Raw genomic sequence first — 12,223 nt, forward strand, 5'->3', positions numbered from 1 at the left:
GATGAAATTCCATTTCTCTGAAGGGTAATCATTCAAATCGCTCTCTCAATGAAACAGATGAATGTGTGGTGGCAGAAACTGATGGAAGTGATGTAATAGCGATGATGATAATGATGCCCCTCTCCAGCTTACTCTCCATCTGTGTTCTTCCTCCTCAGACATAAAGCCAGAAAACCTTCTCATCAGCTCCGATGACGTCCTCAAGTTATGTGACTTCGGTGAGCCCCTCTATTCGATCCTCGCACTGTAAGAAAGGTGCTCAAACAGTCAGAGCTGTGATGTAAAAGGAGTGTTTTCAACAGATACTATATTTGGCTGAAACCAGTGCTTCAGGAGTGCAGCAGGCAGGCTTCATCCGGTTATCTAAAGCGGTGTGTGCGCCTCCCCTCTCTGCGGCTGGTCATTCTTCTTTCATCTCAATTAATGAAATGTGTTGGGCAACAAGAGCATAATCATGCTTCAGCTCAGTCTGGCGGCGCCACAACAGAAGCAGGGGGAAACGTAAAACATGTCGTGGCCAGAATCACACAGGCAATCTGGTGTGAGAGACTGAAGACCTGCTGTTTGCTCTGTGTCAGCCAAAGGCATTGAGAGAAGAGACACGGGCCAAACAGACTCCGCTGTGAAGGTTTACGTTTCAGACCGAGTCTTGCCGCGCGCAGTCACTTTCACTGTGTGTTGTTTTGATCGGGGAGTTGGAGCTCTGAGAAACTGGAAATGAATGGCTGGGTTAATGTAGTAAATGTCCAATTGTGAGGGAAAAGTTTCTCCTTGTTTAAACTTGTTTAACCTAATATCATGTAAAGGTTCAAAGGGTTTCACAGGCAATATAAAAACACTATAAATATGCTGTCTATCTATTCATCTATCTATCTATCCATCTATCTATCTATCTATATACACACACACACACACACACACACACATATATACATACACACATACACACACACACACACACACACACACACACACACACACACACACACACACACATATATATATATATATATATATATATATATATATATATATATATATATATATATATATATATATATATATATGCAGAAGTGACTAGCACAAGTCACCATCAAGTGCGGGATCAACCAAGGAGATGCTCTGTCCCCACTGCTGTTCTGCATAGGCCTGAACCCCCTCAGTGAGATCATTAACAAGACTGGCTACGAATACCGACTACGGAACGGAGCAGTTGTCAGCCACCTCCTGTACATGGATGACATCAAGCTGTATGCCAAGAGTGAACGAGACATCGATTCACTGATCCACACTACCAGGCTATACAGCAATGACATTGGAATGTCGTTCGGACTGGAGAAGTGTAGTCGGATGGTAACAAAGAGAGGGAAGGTAGTCAGAACTGAGGGGATTGAACTACCAGAAGGCAACATTGCAGACATAGAGGACAGTTACAAGTACCTGGGGATCCCGCAGGCAAATGGGAACCATGAAGAGGCCGCTAGAAAAGCTGCAACCACCAAGTACCTTCAGAGGGTCAGGCAAGTCCTGAGGAGTCAGCTGATCACGCCCTGCCCGTGATCAGGTACCCTGCTGGGGTAATAGGCTGGCCAAAGGAGGAGATAGAAGCCACTGACATATAGACAAGAAAGCCCCTTACCATGCATGGAGGGTTTCACCCCAAGTCCAGCACCCTGAGGCTGTACGCTAAGCGGAAGGAAGGGGGCCGGGGACTGGTGAGTGTCAGCACCACAGTCCAGGATGAGACAACGAACATCCAAGAATACATTGGGAAGATGGCCCCAACTGACCGAGTGCTCAGTGAATACCTCAGGCAGCAGAAACCCAAGAAAGAGGAGGGAGACGAGGAACCATCATGGAAGGACAGGCCCCTGCACGGTATGTACCACCGGCAGATAGAGGAGGTGGCTGATATCCAGAAATCCTACCAGTGGCTGGACAAAGCTGGACTGAAAGACAGCACAGAGGCACTAATCATGGCAGCACAAGAACAAGCTCCGAGTACAAGATCCATAGAGGCTGGGGTCTATCACACCAGGCAAGACCCCAGGTGCAGGCTGTGTAAAGATGCCCCAGAGACAATCCAGCACATAACAGCAGGGTGCAAGATGCTAGCAGGCAAGGCATACATGGAACGCCATAACCAAGTGGCCGGCATAGTGTACAGGAACATCTGTGCCGAGTATAACCTAGAAGTCCCGAGGTCAAAATGGGAGATGCCCCCAAGGGTGGTGGAGAATGACCGAGCTAAGATCCTGTGGGACTTCAGATACAGACGGACAAAATGGTGGTGGCTAACCAACCAGACATAGTGGTGGTAGACAAACAGAAGAAGACGGCCGTAGTGATCGATGTAGCGGTTCCGAATGACAGCAATATCAGGAAGAAGGAACACGAGAAGCTGGAGAAATACCAAGGGCTCAGAGAAGAGCTCGAGAGGATGTGGAGGGTGAAGGTAACGGTGGTCCCCGTGGTAACCGGAGCACTAGGTGCGGTGACTCCCAAGCTAGGCGAGTGGCTCCAGCAGATCCCGGGAACAACATCGGAGATCTCTGTCCAGAAGAGCGCAGTCCTGGGAACAGCTAAGATACTGCGCAGGACCCTCAAGCTCCCAGGCCTCTGGTAGAGGACCCGAGCTTGAAGGATAAACTGCCCGCAGGGGCGTGCTGGGTGTTTTTATATATATATATATATCTATATGCCAGCTGTCATGAAAAATAAATGGTAAAAATTACCAACTTCATGTTTTTATACTCTAATCTGAATGAGCACACTGGATCTAATTTGAATTAAAATTTCACTGGAATTAATCAAGCATAAGACTCAACCGCTTAAATGAGTTTTTGTCTCCAGGAAGTAAATAACTATAATTTGGCATCTTAATCAATAAATTAAAAATGTTTTTTACTATTTTTTCTTCTTTTTGAAAAACATTGAATTAGAAAATGCATGGATGACAACAATAATTACATTTTAGCAGTAAGAGAATCCTTTTGATTAAAAGGCTTGTGCATACTAGTGATACCAGCACAAAAACCATTTTGGTAATTACTAATACTGTTAATTTAGGACAGCTGTGGTATAAACCTCACATTTGGTGGGGGTCTAATAAATTTCCATTGCACCATATATAATGTAGAATGAAGAAGTCTCTTTCAATTAGGATACTTTTTAATATTATTTGATCATAATTAGAAATCCTAGAAGGCAGCTATTTTAATATACAGTAACAGTCATATTATTTAAAAAAAACCTCAGATTGATTGGAAACAAACTTATTTCCCAGCATGTTGAGTACCGTTCTTGAAAACTGTAATCAAATTGATAGGAAAACAAACTAAAACAGTTAAAATAACTGAATAAGCTAAATGCACGAGTGCCAAAGTGCAGACAAGCTGCAAAAAATGTTGAAGATGCAGTCACCCTGTATCTGTTGGTTATGTGAGTAATTGGCAATAAAACATACCAACATGAATATTAAACTGGAACGTGTCTATATGTATGTAAGAGAGCTAGAGGCTCTAAAGGTGTGCTTCGATGCTTGTGCAGCCAAAAAAGCATCTCACATTAATCAGCTGAAGAATTCAAAAGGCAGGATCTGCTGCTGTCAAAGTGTTCAGGAAAAAAAGATCACATCTGGCGTCGTCTCTGACCTAACTTTACAAACTACTTTGTAAGTCAAAGCTTTAAAGCATAATGAGCGTCCAGAGAGACATTCAGCTGAAATTCATTTTTAGGTTTCTCAGCATGTGGAGCATAACTAAAAGCTCCTCATCATATCCTATTGCTTTCTCTGTCTTCTCTTGCCAGGCTTTGCACGTAATCTCTCTGAGGGGACTGACGCCAATTACACCGAGTATGTGGCCACTAGATGGTACCGGTCTCCGGAGCTCCTGCTCGGGTACGCCTGCTATTTTTTTACGTTTTCCCTTTAAGCTCTGTCCAGTCACCACACTGACATAAATTCTTATTAGCTCTCATTATGCGTGGCCTCTCACCACCCTCTTAAATCTGCGGTCTCAGGGCTCCTTACGGGAAGGCGGTGGACATGTGGTCAGTGGGCTGCATCTTAGGAGAGCTGAGTGACGGGCAGCCGCTGTTCCCGGGAGAGAGCGAGATCGACCAGCTCTTTACCATCCAGAAAGTGCTGGGACCCCTGCCACCAGAGCAGATGAAGCTCTTCTATAACAACCCTCGCTTCCACGGGCTGAGGGTAACTTCAGGCCCCCCCCCCCATACTCTGCTGACCCATCCCTCCATGCTGCTCTTATCACTGCTTTTCTTTCCTCTCTCTCCTTGCTGTCTCTTAAGGCCTCCTCCTCTGTTTCTTCTTCCCTTATTTATTTTCTCTGTACACTCTCTTCTCCTTCTTCTTCTTCTTTTTCTGGCTGAGTTTGCTGTGCCGTGACTGACTGGATCACAATGACTCATCGTGTATCATGTATCCTGTATGCACTGTGAAGGAAGGCTGTGATAAGTCTTCTGTGGCAGGCTGGTGGTGCAGCAGACCTGGGTCGTCCTTCCCTTCGCCTCACTGCCCACAACCCAGGATTTAATTATTAGTTAGCAAACTCCCCCTCTGTGAATGCCTGGCAGTGAATACCCAGTGATAAGACCACTTCTTGATTAAGCTGCATAATAAGCGAAACGCTTTACGGTCTACACCTTGAATTTTCAGCTTCTATCCACCTCTTAAACACCCAAGTTGTTGTTCCTCAGTAAAATCCTTGCTCCGGTAAAGACAGGCACACGTTGGCCGTGTCTGTTTCTTAAAAAAAAAAAATAGCGCCTGCTATTGTTAGTACTTGCTCAAGGGGAAAAAAAACGAGCTCTACCTCCACATTTATGTGCTTGTTGTCATTTAAATGAGATCCTGCAAACTTCGCTGATCCCTGCACATTATCGCTCACAGTCAGATCATCCTATTAACACCACGAGAGGGGAGAAATAGTGTTTGATGGAAACACGCATGCTGTTTTTATTAAAATAAATCAGACCAACAAGAAACCACACGACACTTTTGAGTGAACAGAGGACGCTTGATGGTTGTTTCATCACGTTTCCCACCTACGATGTGCTTTTCTGTAACACTCAGAAATGTGTGATGTAAAAAGAACGGCTTCTGGACTCTTTTTTTCCGCCTGCAAACGGCAAATTCAAAATATTCAGAGGAAAAATTCTATTAGAAATGAAAGGTTGACAATGGAGGATTTGCACGTGGTTGAAATCACAAGTTGTGTATTTGGGCATTTCTAAAAGAGTTCACCAAAGCATTGTCATGGTTACAGGATTTTCCAATCAAGCTTAGAAAAAGATTTCTTCAATACCAAATCCGATTATACAGAGATACAAACAAACCTGTCACAGGAGACAACAAGTAAACGATGTTCGACAACAACACCGATATTAAAATATAAGGTAACAAGAACTCACAAGATAGGGCTACAATTTCAGGAGTTTCTTTTTTATTGGGTAGCATTCAGGGGACCAAGAATGAGGCAGAGTGTGAATTGGTGAAGAAAACACTGGGTCATGTGCAGCCCTATGTACTGATAGCTTGTCAGCTACCTTTATTAGCAATAAGGTGAAGTAATTAGTGTCACTGTGGAGGATTTTTATCCTTCTTGACAACATTGCTTCAGTTCTTTTAGGTTTACACGCATCCGCTCTGTTAAGGTCCAGACACAGCACATGGCCTTTGATTGGACCATTCCATTTCCATGAATCTTGCTTGGAATCGTGTTCCTGTTGTGTGACTCAGTTTGTGCCAGGCTTTAGCTGTGGGACAGATGGCCTCACATTTGACTCTAGAATACTTTGGTATACAGAGGAGTTCATGTGCGACTCACTGACCATAAGGTACCCAGAGCTTGTGGGTGCTAAACGAGCCCAAATCATCACCCCTTCACCATCATCATCATCGTGGCTCAAGAGTTGGCAGTTCGTCTTGTAATCGGAAGGTTGCCGGTTCGAGCCCCGGTTCCGACAGTCTCTGTCGTTGTGTCCTTGGGCAAGACACTTCACCTGTTGCCTACTGGGGGTGGTCAGAGGGCCCAGTGGCGTCAGTGTCTGGCAGCCTCGCCTCTGTCAGTGCGCCCCAGGGCAGCTGTGGCTACAATGTAGCTTGCCATCATCAATGGGTGAATGACTGAATGTAGTGTAAAGCGCTTTGGGGTCCTTAGGGACTAAGTAAAGCGCTGTACAAATACAGGCCATTTACCATGCCTGATAGTTTTTATGAGGTAGTGGTTTTCTGCAAACATGGTGCTGTGCATTTTAGCCAAACATATTGATTTTGTTCTCATCTGTCTAAAGGACATTGTTCCAGAAGTCTTGTGCTCTCCGGCATGAAAACTTACTTCAGAAACAATCATATTTTAACTATATTTTAACTTTCATGTATTTAGACTCTTTACTGAAGTAAAGATGATAAAGACATTCAAGTAATAACAGGAAGGTTTAATTTAAAATACGATGAAGGTGTCTAAAATAAAAATATTTAATATGCAAGTGATCTTAGTTCTGATTAAATAATGCTGCACACCATAGTGTTGCAGCTGGAGATTAATTGAATTGAAATACTCCTGGGTGGCTGTATCTGTTATAACAGCATGATACGTTAGCAGTTTTATATTTTAAAATATGCAATATAATAAATAAGTAAAGCTTTAAAATAAATAGGTTGGAGTACAAGGGACAATATGTATAGTGGTGTTGAAAATACAGGGGAGTAGAAGAAAGTATAGCATAAAAATACCTTTAAAAAAACGACAAGTACATCAGAACTGTACTTCAGTGAAGTACTTGTTACGTTACACCACTGGTGCTGTTTATACTTTGATCCCCTGCTGGATTAACATTACTCCAGTTCAGTGACACTGACAGGGGAGCAAAAGGGGGGCAATCATTTTTCAGGGAGGGATGGTACAACTCAACTATAATTCCATCCATACATTCATCCATCTTCCTCTGATCCACTTCACACCTACAGTGAAACCACTTTAGAGTCACCAGTTAATCTAAAACCCACACAGACAAGGATGAACATGCAACCGCCACACACAGAGGCCTCAGGCGGTCAGTGGATTCAAACTCAGAACCTGAGGCAGTAGTGCTAACCACTGCACCACTGTGCTGCCTACTAAAACCCCGTGTATTTTAATCTAAGAAACAACCATAAGTCTGATAACTGATAACCTTTGATTCCATTCATTCCATGATTTTGTCTCTGTCCATTAAAATGAAACCACCATAAAAATCAGAGGCTCTTCGTGTTTTTGTGTAAGTGACCAAACTTACAAATTCAGCAAGGGTTCAAATAATTACTTCCCCCATTGTAAATAGCATTATTAACATTTGATATGGTCAGGTCTCTAAAAGAGGAAGACACTTTAACCTCAGGATACTCTCATACTGACGATCGATCACTAAGGACATTTGATGCTGTTGTTTAGTAAAAGCGTCTTATTTTCCACTTATTTATGGTGGTTATCATCAAGGTGGTTATCCACATGTGGGGCATAGAGCAACTGCTTGAAGTTGTGGACAAGTGGAACTATATGGAGTATTTTCTTATTTATGACATGAAAGTTTTTTGACTGTACCATTATCCACTGTCTCTGCTAATGTTGCAGTTTCCTACTGTGAGTCACCCTCAAACCTTGGAGCGGAGATACCTGGGAATCATCGACGCAGCCCTGCTCGACCTGCTGAAGGTGAGGCGAGCCGAGCGACTTTAATGGTTTTATTCTTAACTTTTGTCTGTTTTCAGAGTATCGTGAAAACGTCCAGTTAACCACAATAATTTTCATAAACTAGACATCTGATAGTTGCATCATTATCACGGTGTTTACGTCGTGACTGCACGGTGCCTCCTCCCTGCTTCGGCATCTCTCAGCTCATATCCTGGTTCCACTGCTGTTATTGCTGTGTCTACACTGTAAACAGGAGCTCCATGTCAAGAATGTAGGCTGTGCTTGTGCTCTTGCGCTTTTCCCAGCAGATAATGACTCACCGCTAACATGATGATGATGATGCCATCTCAGGACTGACTTAAGCAAGGACAGGCGTCTCTCTAAGAACTAATCGGGCTTTTTTGTGTTGAGTTCAGATACAATTTAATAACGTTTGTTTGCTAATCGTTAACGCTGAGCTGCACGGCTACCAAAGAGCTTCTGATGTTGACCCAAAATGTAGCTTCCACTGTATATTTGTGTTATTCAAAAACAAAGCTGCATCCAGATTTCAGTTTGAGTTTGTTCATACATTAAAGTGAGTTCAGAGAGACTATTAAACACATTATTTGGGTAAGAAAAAGCAAATGTCACAAATCACATTTCACATCATTGTTTGGCTCGTTTGGTGACTGTGAGACACAATTAAATGCGGCAGCAGCTTGACTTTTATGATAATGGCGATGATTCATAGTAGCACGACTGTTTCGGTTTGTTTGAGAGGTCTGCATGTTCGGGGTGTCTTCAGCGCTCACGGGCTCCATCTGTGTGGTTTGTGGTTTAGAACATGCTGCTCCTGAACCCCACCGAGCGCTTTCTCACAGAGCAGAGCCTGAACCACCACGCCTTCCAGACCCTGCGGATGGTGGAGCGGCCTGGGCCACCCACACCCACACCTGTACGCTCCTCTAAGAGAAAACCTCACCACGGAGACAACACTACCCCCAGCAGGTCAGCAGTGAGCACTATATTTGGGGAAAGCTTGCCAGTGTAGATGTATTAATGGGTCGTTTCATGAACAAATGCTGCCAGATGTTTTTAATCAGCAGCCACCATCCAGCAACATTTGACAGAATATTTCAGGATAATTCATATATTGTCTGTCTGGTTTAGTCTGTAATTATTCTGCATCTCAGTGCACTTTTGTTTCCTAAATTTTAACTAACGCTATTTACATATTGAAATAAAGACCTTGTTTTTGGAAACTTTTCATCACTTCATTTTTCTTTGCTGTTCATATTACCAAGACAACAGTGAATTAAGATTTTTATATCTAGTCTTTTGGGAGGTTTTGATGTACTTTATGCTACTCATATTCTTTCATCACCCTGCACTTACACCAAACCTCATCCAATAAATAAAAATGAATAGCTGATGTTTTTAAAATTTCTATTGCCATGATAGTCACTGAGTGACAATATAATGTGACAGCATCAAGTGAGACTCTTTTAGCTATATACTTAACCCTTTAAGACCTACCATAGAACCAAGTCCGCCAGAGCTTATATTATATTTTTACATGCTGTAGAGCCATTTTTGGGAGCATTTTAAGTTGATATACATCAATACAACCATTATAGCCCAAATTTTAATAATATGTATTCATTAAGTGCATAGTAATTACATAAATTGCAAAAAAGTGCAATAAACTACAAAATATTTGAAAATCCTTTTTGTTTTTTTTAACATATATTTCTAGTTAGAGAAATTTAAGAGGCTTATCGCTCAAAACTGTAAATACAAAAAGTTGCACAAAATAGTTTCCCACCACGGGAAATTTATTTTAAGTGTCTTCATAGTTTTATTTTTGAAATACACCAATTTTTATATACTGCAGGAAAAATGAAAATAAATATTATAATGCAAATTTGCAAAAAAGCAGCATATGCATCAAAATAAACTATTTCCAGCAGTGCAATATGAGTCCTAAGCATCCCAGAAACGACACAGAAAGTCATAAAGTCAAACATAACTTTTGAAAACACCAGTATAGGCTCATAAGGCCCTGATGGTACAAAACTACATTTCCGCAAAATGACGTCACTTCCGGTTTCGGGCAGGTCATGGCGGACATGCGATAGTTCGCGCTGATCGAGTAGGAAGTGTTACAAACAGCTGGTCGGATTTGCAAAGCATGTTTTTGGAATATTATGTTTTTGTTGCTGCAAGTGTTTTTTATGCAGTTTTTGCAAAGCCATATGTGGACGGAAACTGTAACCTAGGACAAGCTGATGGCATGAGATGCAAGTACAACTCCTCCGGTTTCATATGCAAAAAAAATTATTGCGCTAGCTTACGTGGTTGCAGTGCTACCGGGATTTTAAAAAAGTTACGCAAAACGGAGCGTACCCGCTCCGACCAGCTTTAAAGGGTTAACATCCACTCTACTTTACTAAAAAATCCACTGTGTCAACGACACTGTATCATCGACACACAGAAAAAAGCTCATAATAAACTGCAGGTTTCATGTCATTCATATGTATTGGGAAGAACAGGGGTCTTGCAATTGATCCCTGTGGAACACCTTTCCTTATTAAATGCAGTAAGTGGTACCTTTGCTGCCACTGAGTTCATTATTACATGTTTTTGTCTCTGCTTTTCCTTAGGAGCCATGGGGGAAAGAGCTCAGGAAGCCACCGCTCCAGCAGCAGAGAGTGCTCCAGCTTACCCCGACATGAAGACCTCCACCCCAACAACGACAGCTTTCTCAACGGCAACATGTCTGCAGCCATCAACCTCAGCCCCACACTGCATCCTAAGAACTACCAGCCGCAGATCTTCAACCACTCCACCGCCTGCAGCATGGACCTGGCTAGCAGCAACCTGCCTCATCTGCTCAGCCCCGGTGAGACCAAGTCCAAGGGCGACTTTGAGATGAACTTGGGGTCTAAGGTGTCAGATGGCCCAGGGGCAAAGTACCTCAAATCCAACTTCCGCTCACAGCAGAACCGCCACTCTTTTGTAGAAGGGAAGACCAACACGCTTCAGACAGGGGACAAACACAGCCGACACAACTACATGGAGTCCCACAGCTCCACGCCATCCTCCTCTAAGTTTGCCTACCTGAACTTGTCCAAGAGCTATGGCACGCTTAGCGATGCCAAGTCAGTGGGGAACTTAAATGATGTGCATCTTTATGCAGATGAACCCACGTCTCGCTATTTTCCTTCCAGCTGCCTCGACCTCACAGCTCCGGGCAGCCCAGCGGCCCGCCGAGTGGAGAGGCTGGGACCTGGCACAGGTGGCCGAGGAAGCATGCGCTCAGAGAGAGAGAGCAACACTCTGGACTCCTCCTACAGGCGCTCCTCCACCCGCCATAAAACTTCAGAGGAGTCCAAGTCACCAGACTCCCTGGATCCCGGGGAGAGCGAAAGGAGCCATTCCCATTCTCTCTCTGCCCCACATGACCCTCTGTCTTATGGTCAGGGATACACCAGCCCCTTCTCCTCCCAGCAGAGGCCACACCGCCACTCCATGTACGTACGGAGGGATCACCAGAGGACGCACGGGGGAGACGAGGGACTGTTGGTCGGGCAGGGAATACCCACCAGAGCCAGCAGCCTCCAGCTCCTGTCCCCACAGCTGCAGCACCGCACACTGCCTCGCCACTCTGGGGGCTCCTCCAGAGAAGAAGACATGAGCAGGGTCAGTCCTCAGCCCACATCAAAACTCTCCAGCTTTAGGGAAAGCCTTCAGGATGTAATCATAACAAATGCCTACACCAGGTTTTGTTGGACGGCTCTGCCTCAGTCTCAGTTTGTCCAGTGACGCAGCCAGGACTTATTCTGGTGGCGTCTGAAAACATGGTGTGTGTTTAGGTTCTCAGCCAGATCTTGTGTCCCAGGTTTATAATGAATTGGAAAGGCAGGATTAGCATAGCTGCAGCTTCATCTGTGAACATTTGAGGTGCTAAGAGTGTGGCTTTCTTTTTAGGACATGCAGTGAATCATGCTACCCGTATATTTATATATACTGTATACACACATATAGTATATATATACCGTGTGTGTATTTGTATGTGCTGCAATGCTGAGCTCACTTCATGCTTCATCATGTCTCCATTAACAGAACGAACAGGCACCCACTGAGGTCACCCACAGCAGACCTCCAATAAGGGACTCCACAAGGGACAACACCGCATCTTTTCACACACAGCGGAAAAAAAGCGAGGTCCGACATTCTGCCTGCACCCACCATTCCCCACCCACATCCAGTCTTCCGAGCGCGCGGATGTGGGTGGATACTGCTGTCATGAACTGCTCTCTCTTTCTCTTTTTTCTCTGTCTCTCCTGCATCAGATGCCTCTTCATTTTCTCTGTGTGCTTTGCTTCCCTCTAATGTGACTTCTTATGGTAGCGCAGTCGAGCTCGTCATCGCATCGCATTTCAGTTCTGGGCTACATTTATAGCCCGCACAGATGTTTTATTATAACGGCCAATCATAAATCAATACGCCCCCACCTTATTTTTCTGTCCCTTCAGGTAAATAAA

General features: G+C 43.9%; 1 protein-coding gene across 4 annotated transcripts in view; it reads left to right on the forward strand.

The window, feature by feature from the left end:
• LOC113015689 (cyclin-dependent kinase-like 5) overlaps positions 1-12,223 on the forward strand; it is a 52,637-nt gene that overhangs the window by 31,620 nt on the left and 8,794 nt on the right. For 3 of the 4 annotated variants that reach the window (XM_026157810.1, XM_026157813.1, XM_026157811.1), the window contains exons 7-13: positions 159-218; positions 3,811-3,901; positions 4,024-4,213; positions 7,635-7,715; positions 8,518-8,684; positions 10,340-11,378; positions 11,802-11,903. In XM_026157810.1, coding sequence (XP_026013595.1) covers positions 159-218; positions 3,811-3,901; positions 4,024-4,213; positions 7,635-7,715; positions 8,518-8,684; positions 10,340-11,378; positions 11,802-11,903 — 1,730 coding nt within the window. The remainder of the gene's footprint in view (positions 1-158; positions 219-3,810; positions 3,902-4,023; positions 4,214-7,634; positions 7,716-8,517; positions 8,685-10,339; positions 11,379-11,801; positions 11,904-12,223) is intronic. The other variant, XM_026157812.1, reaches the window with a different exon arrangement.

Source organism: Astatotilapia calliptera, chromosome 23 (assembly GCF_900246225.1).
Source record: "Astatotilapia calliptera chromosome 23, fAstCal1.2, whole genome shotgun sequence".
NCBI lineage: Eukaryota > Metazoa > Chordata > Actinopteri > Cichliformes > Cichlidae > Astatotilapia > Astatotilapia calliptera.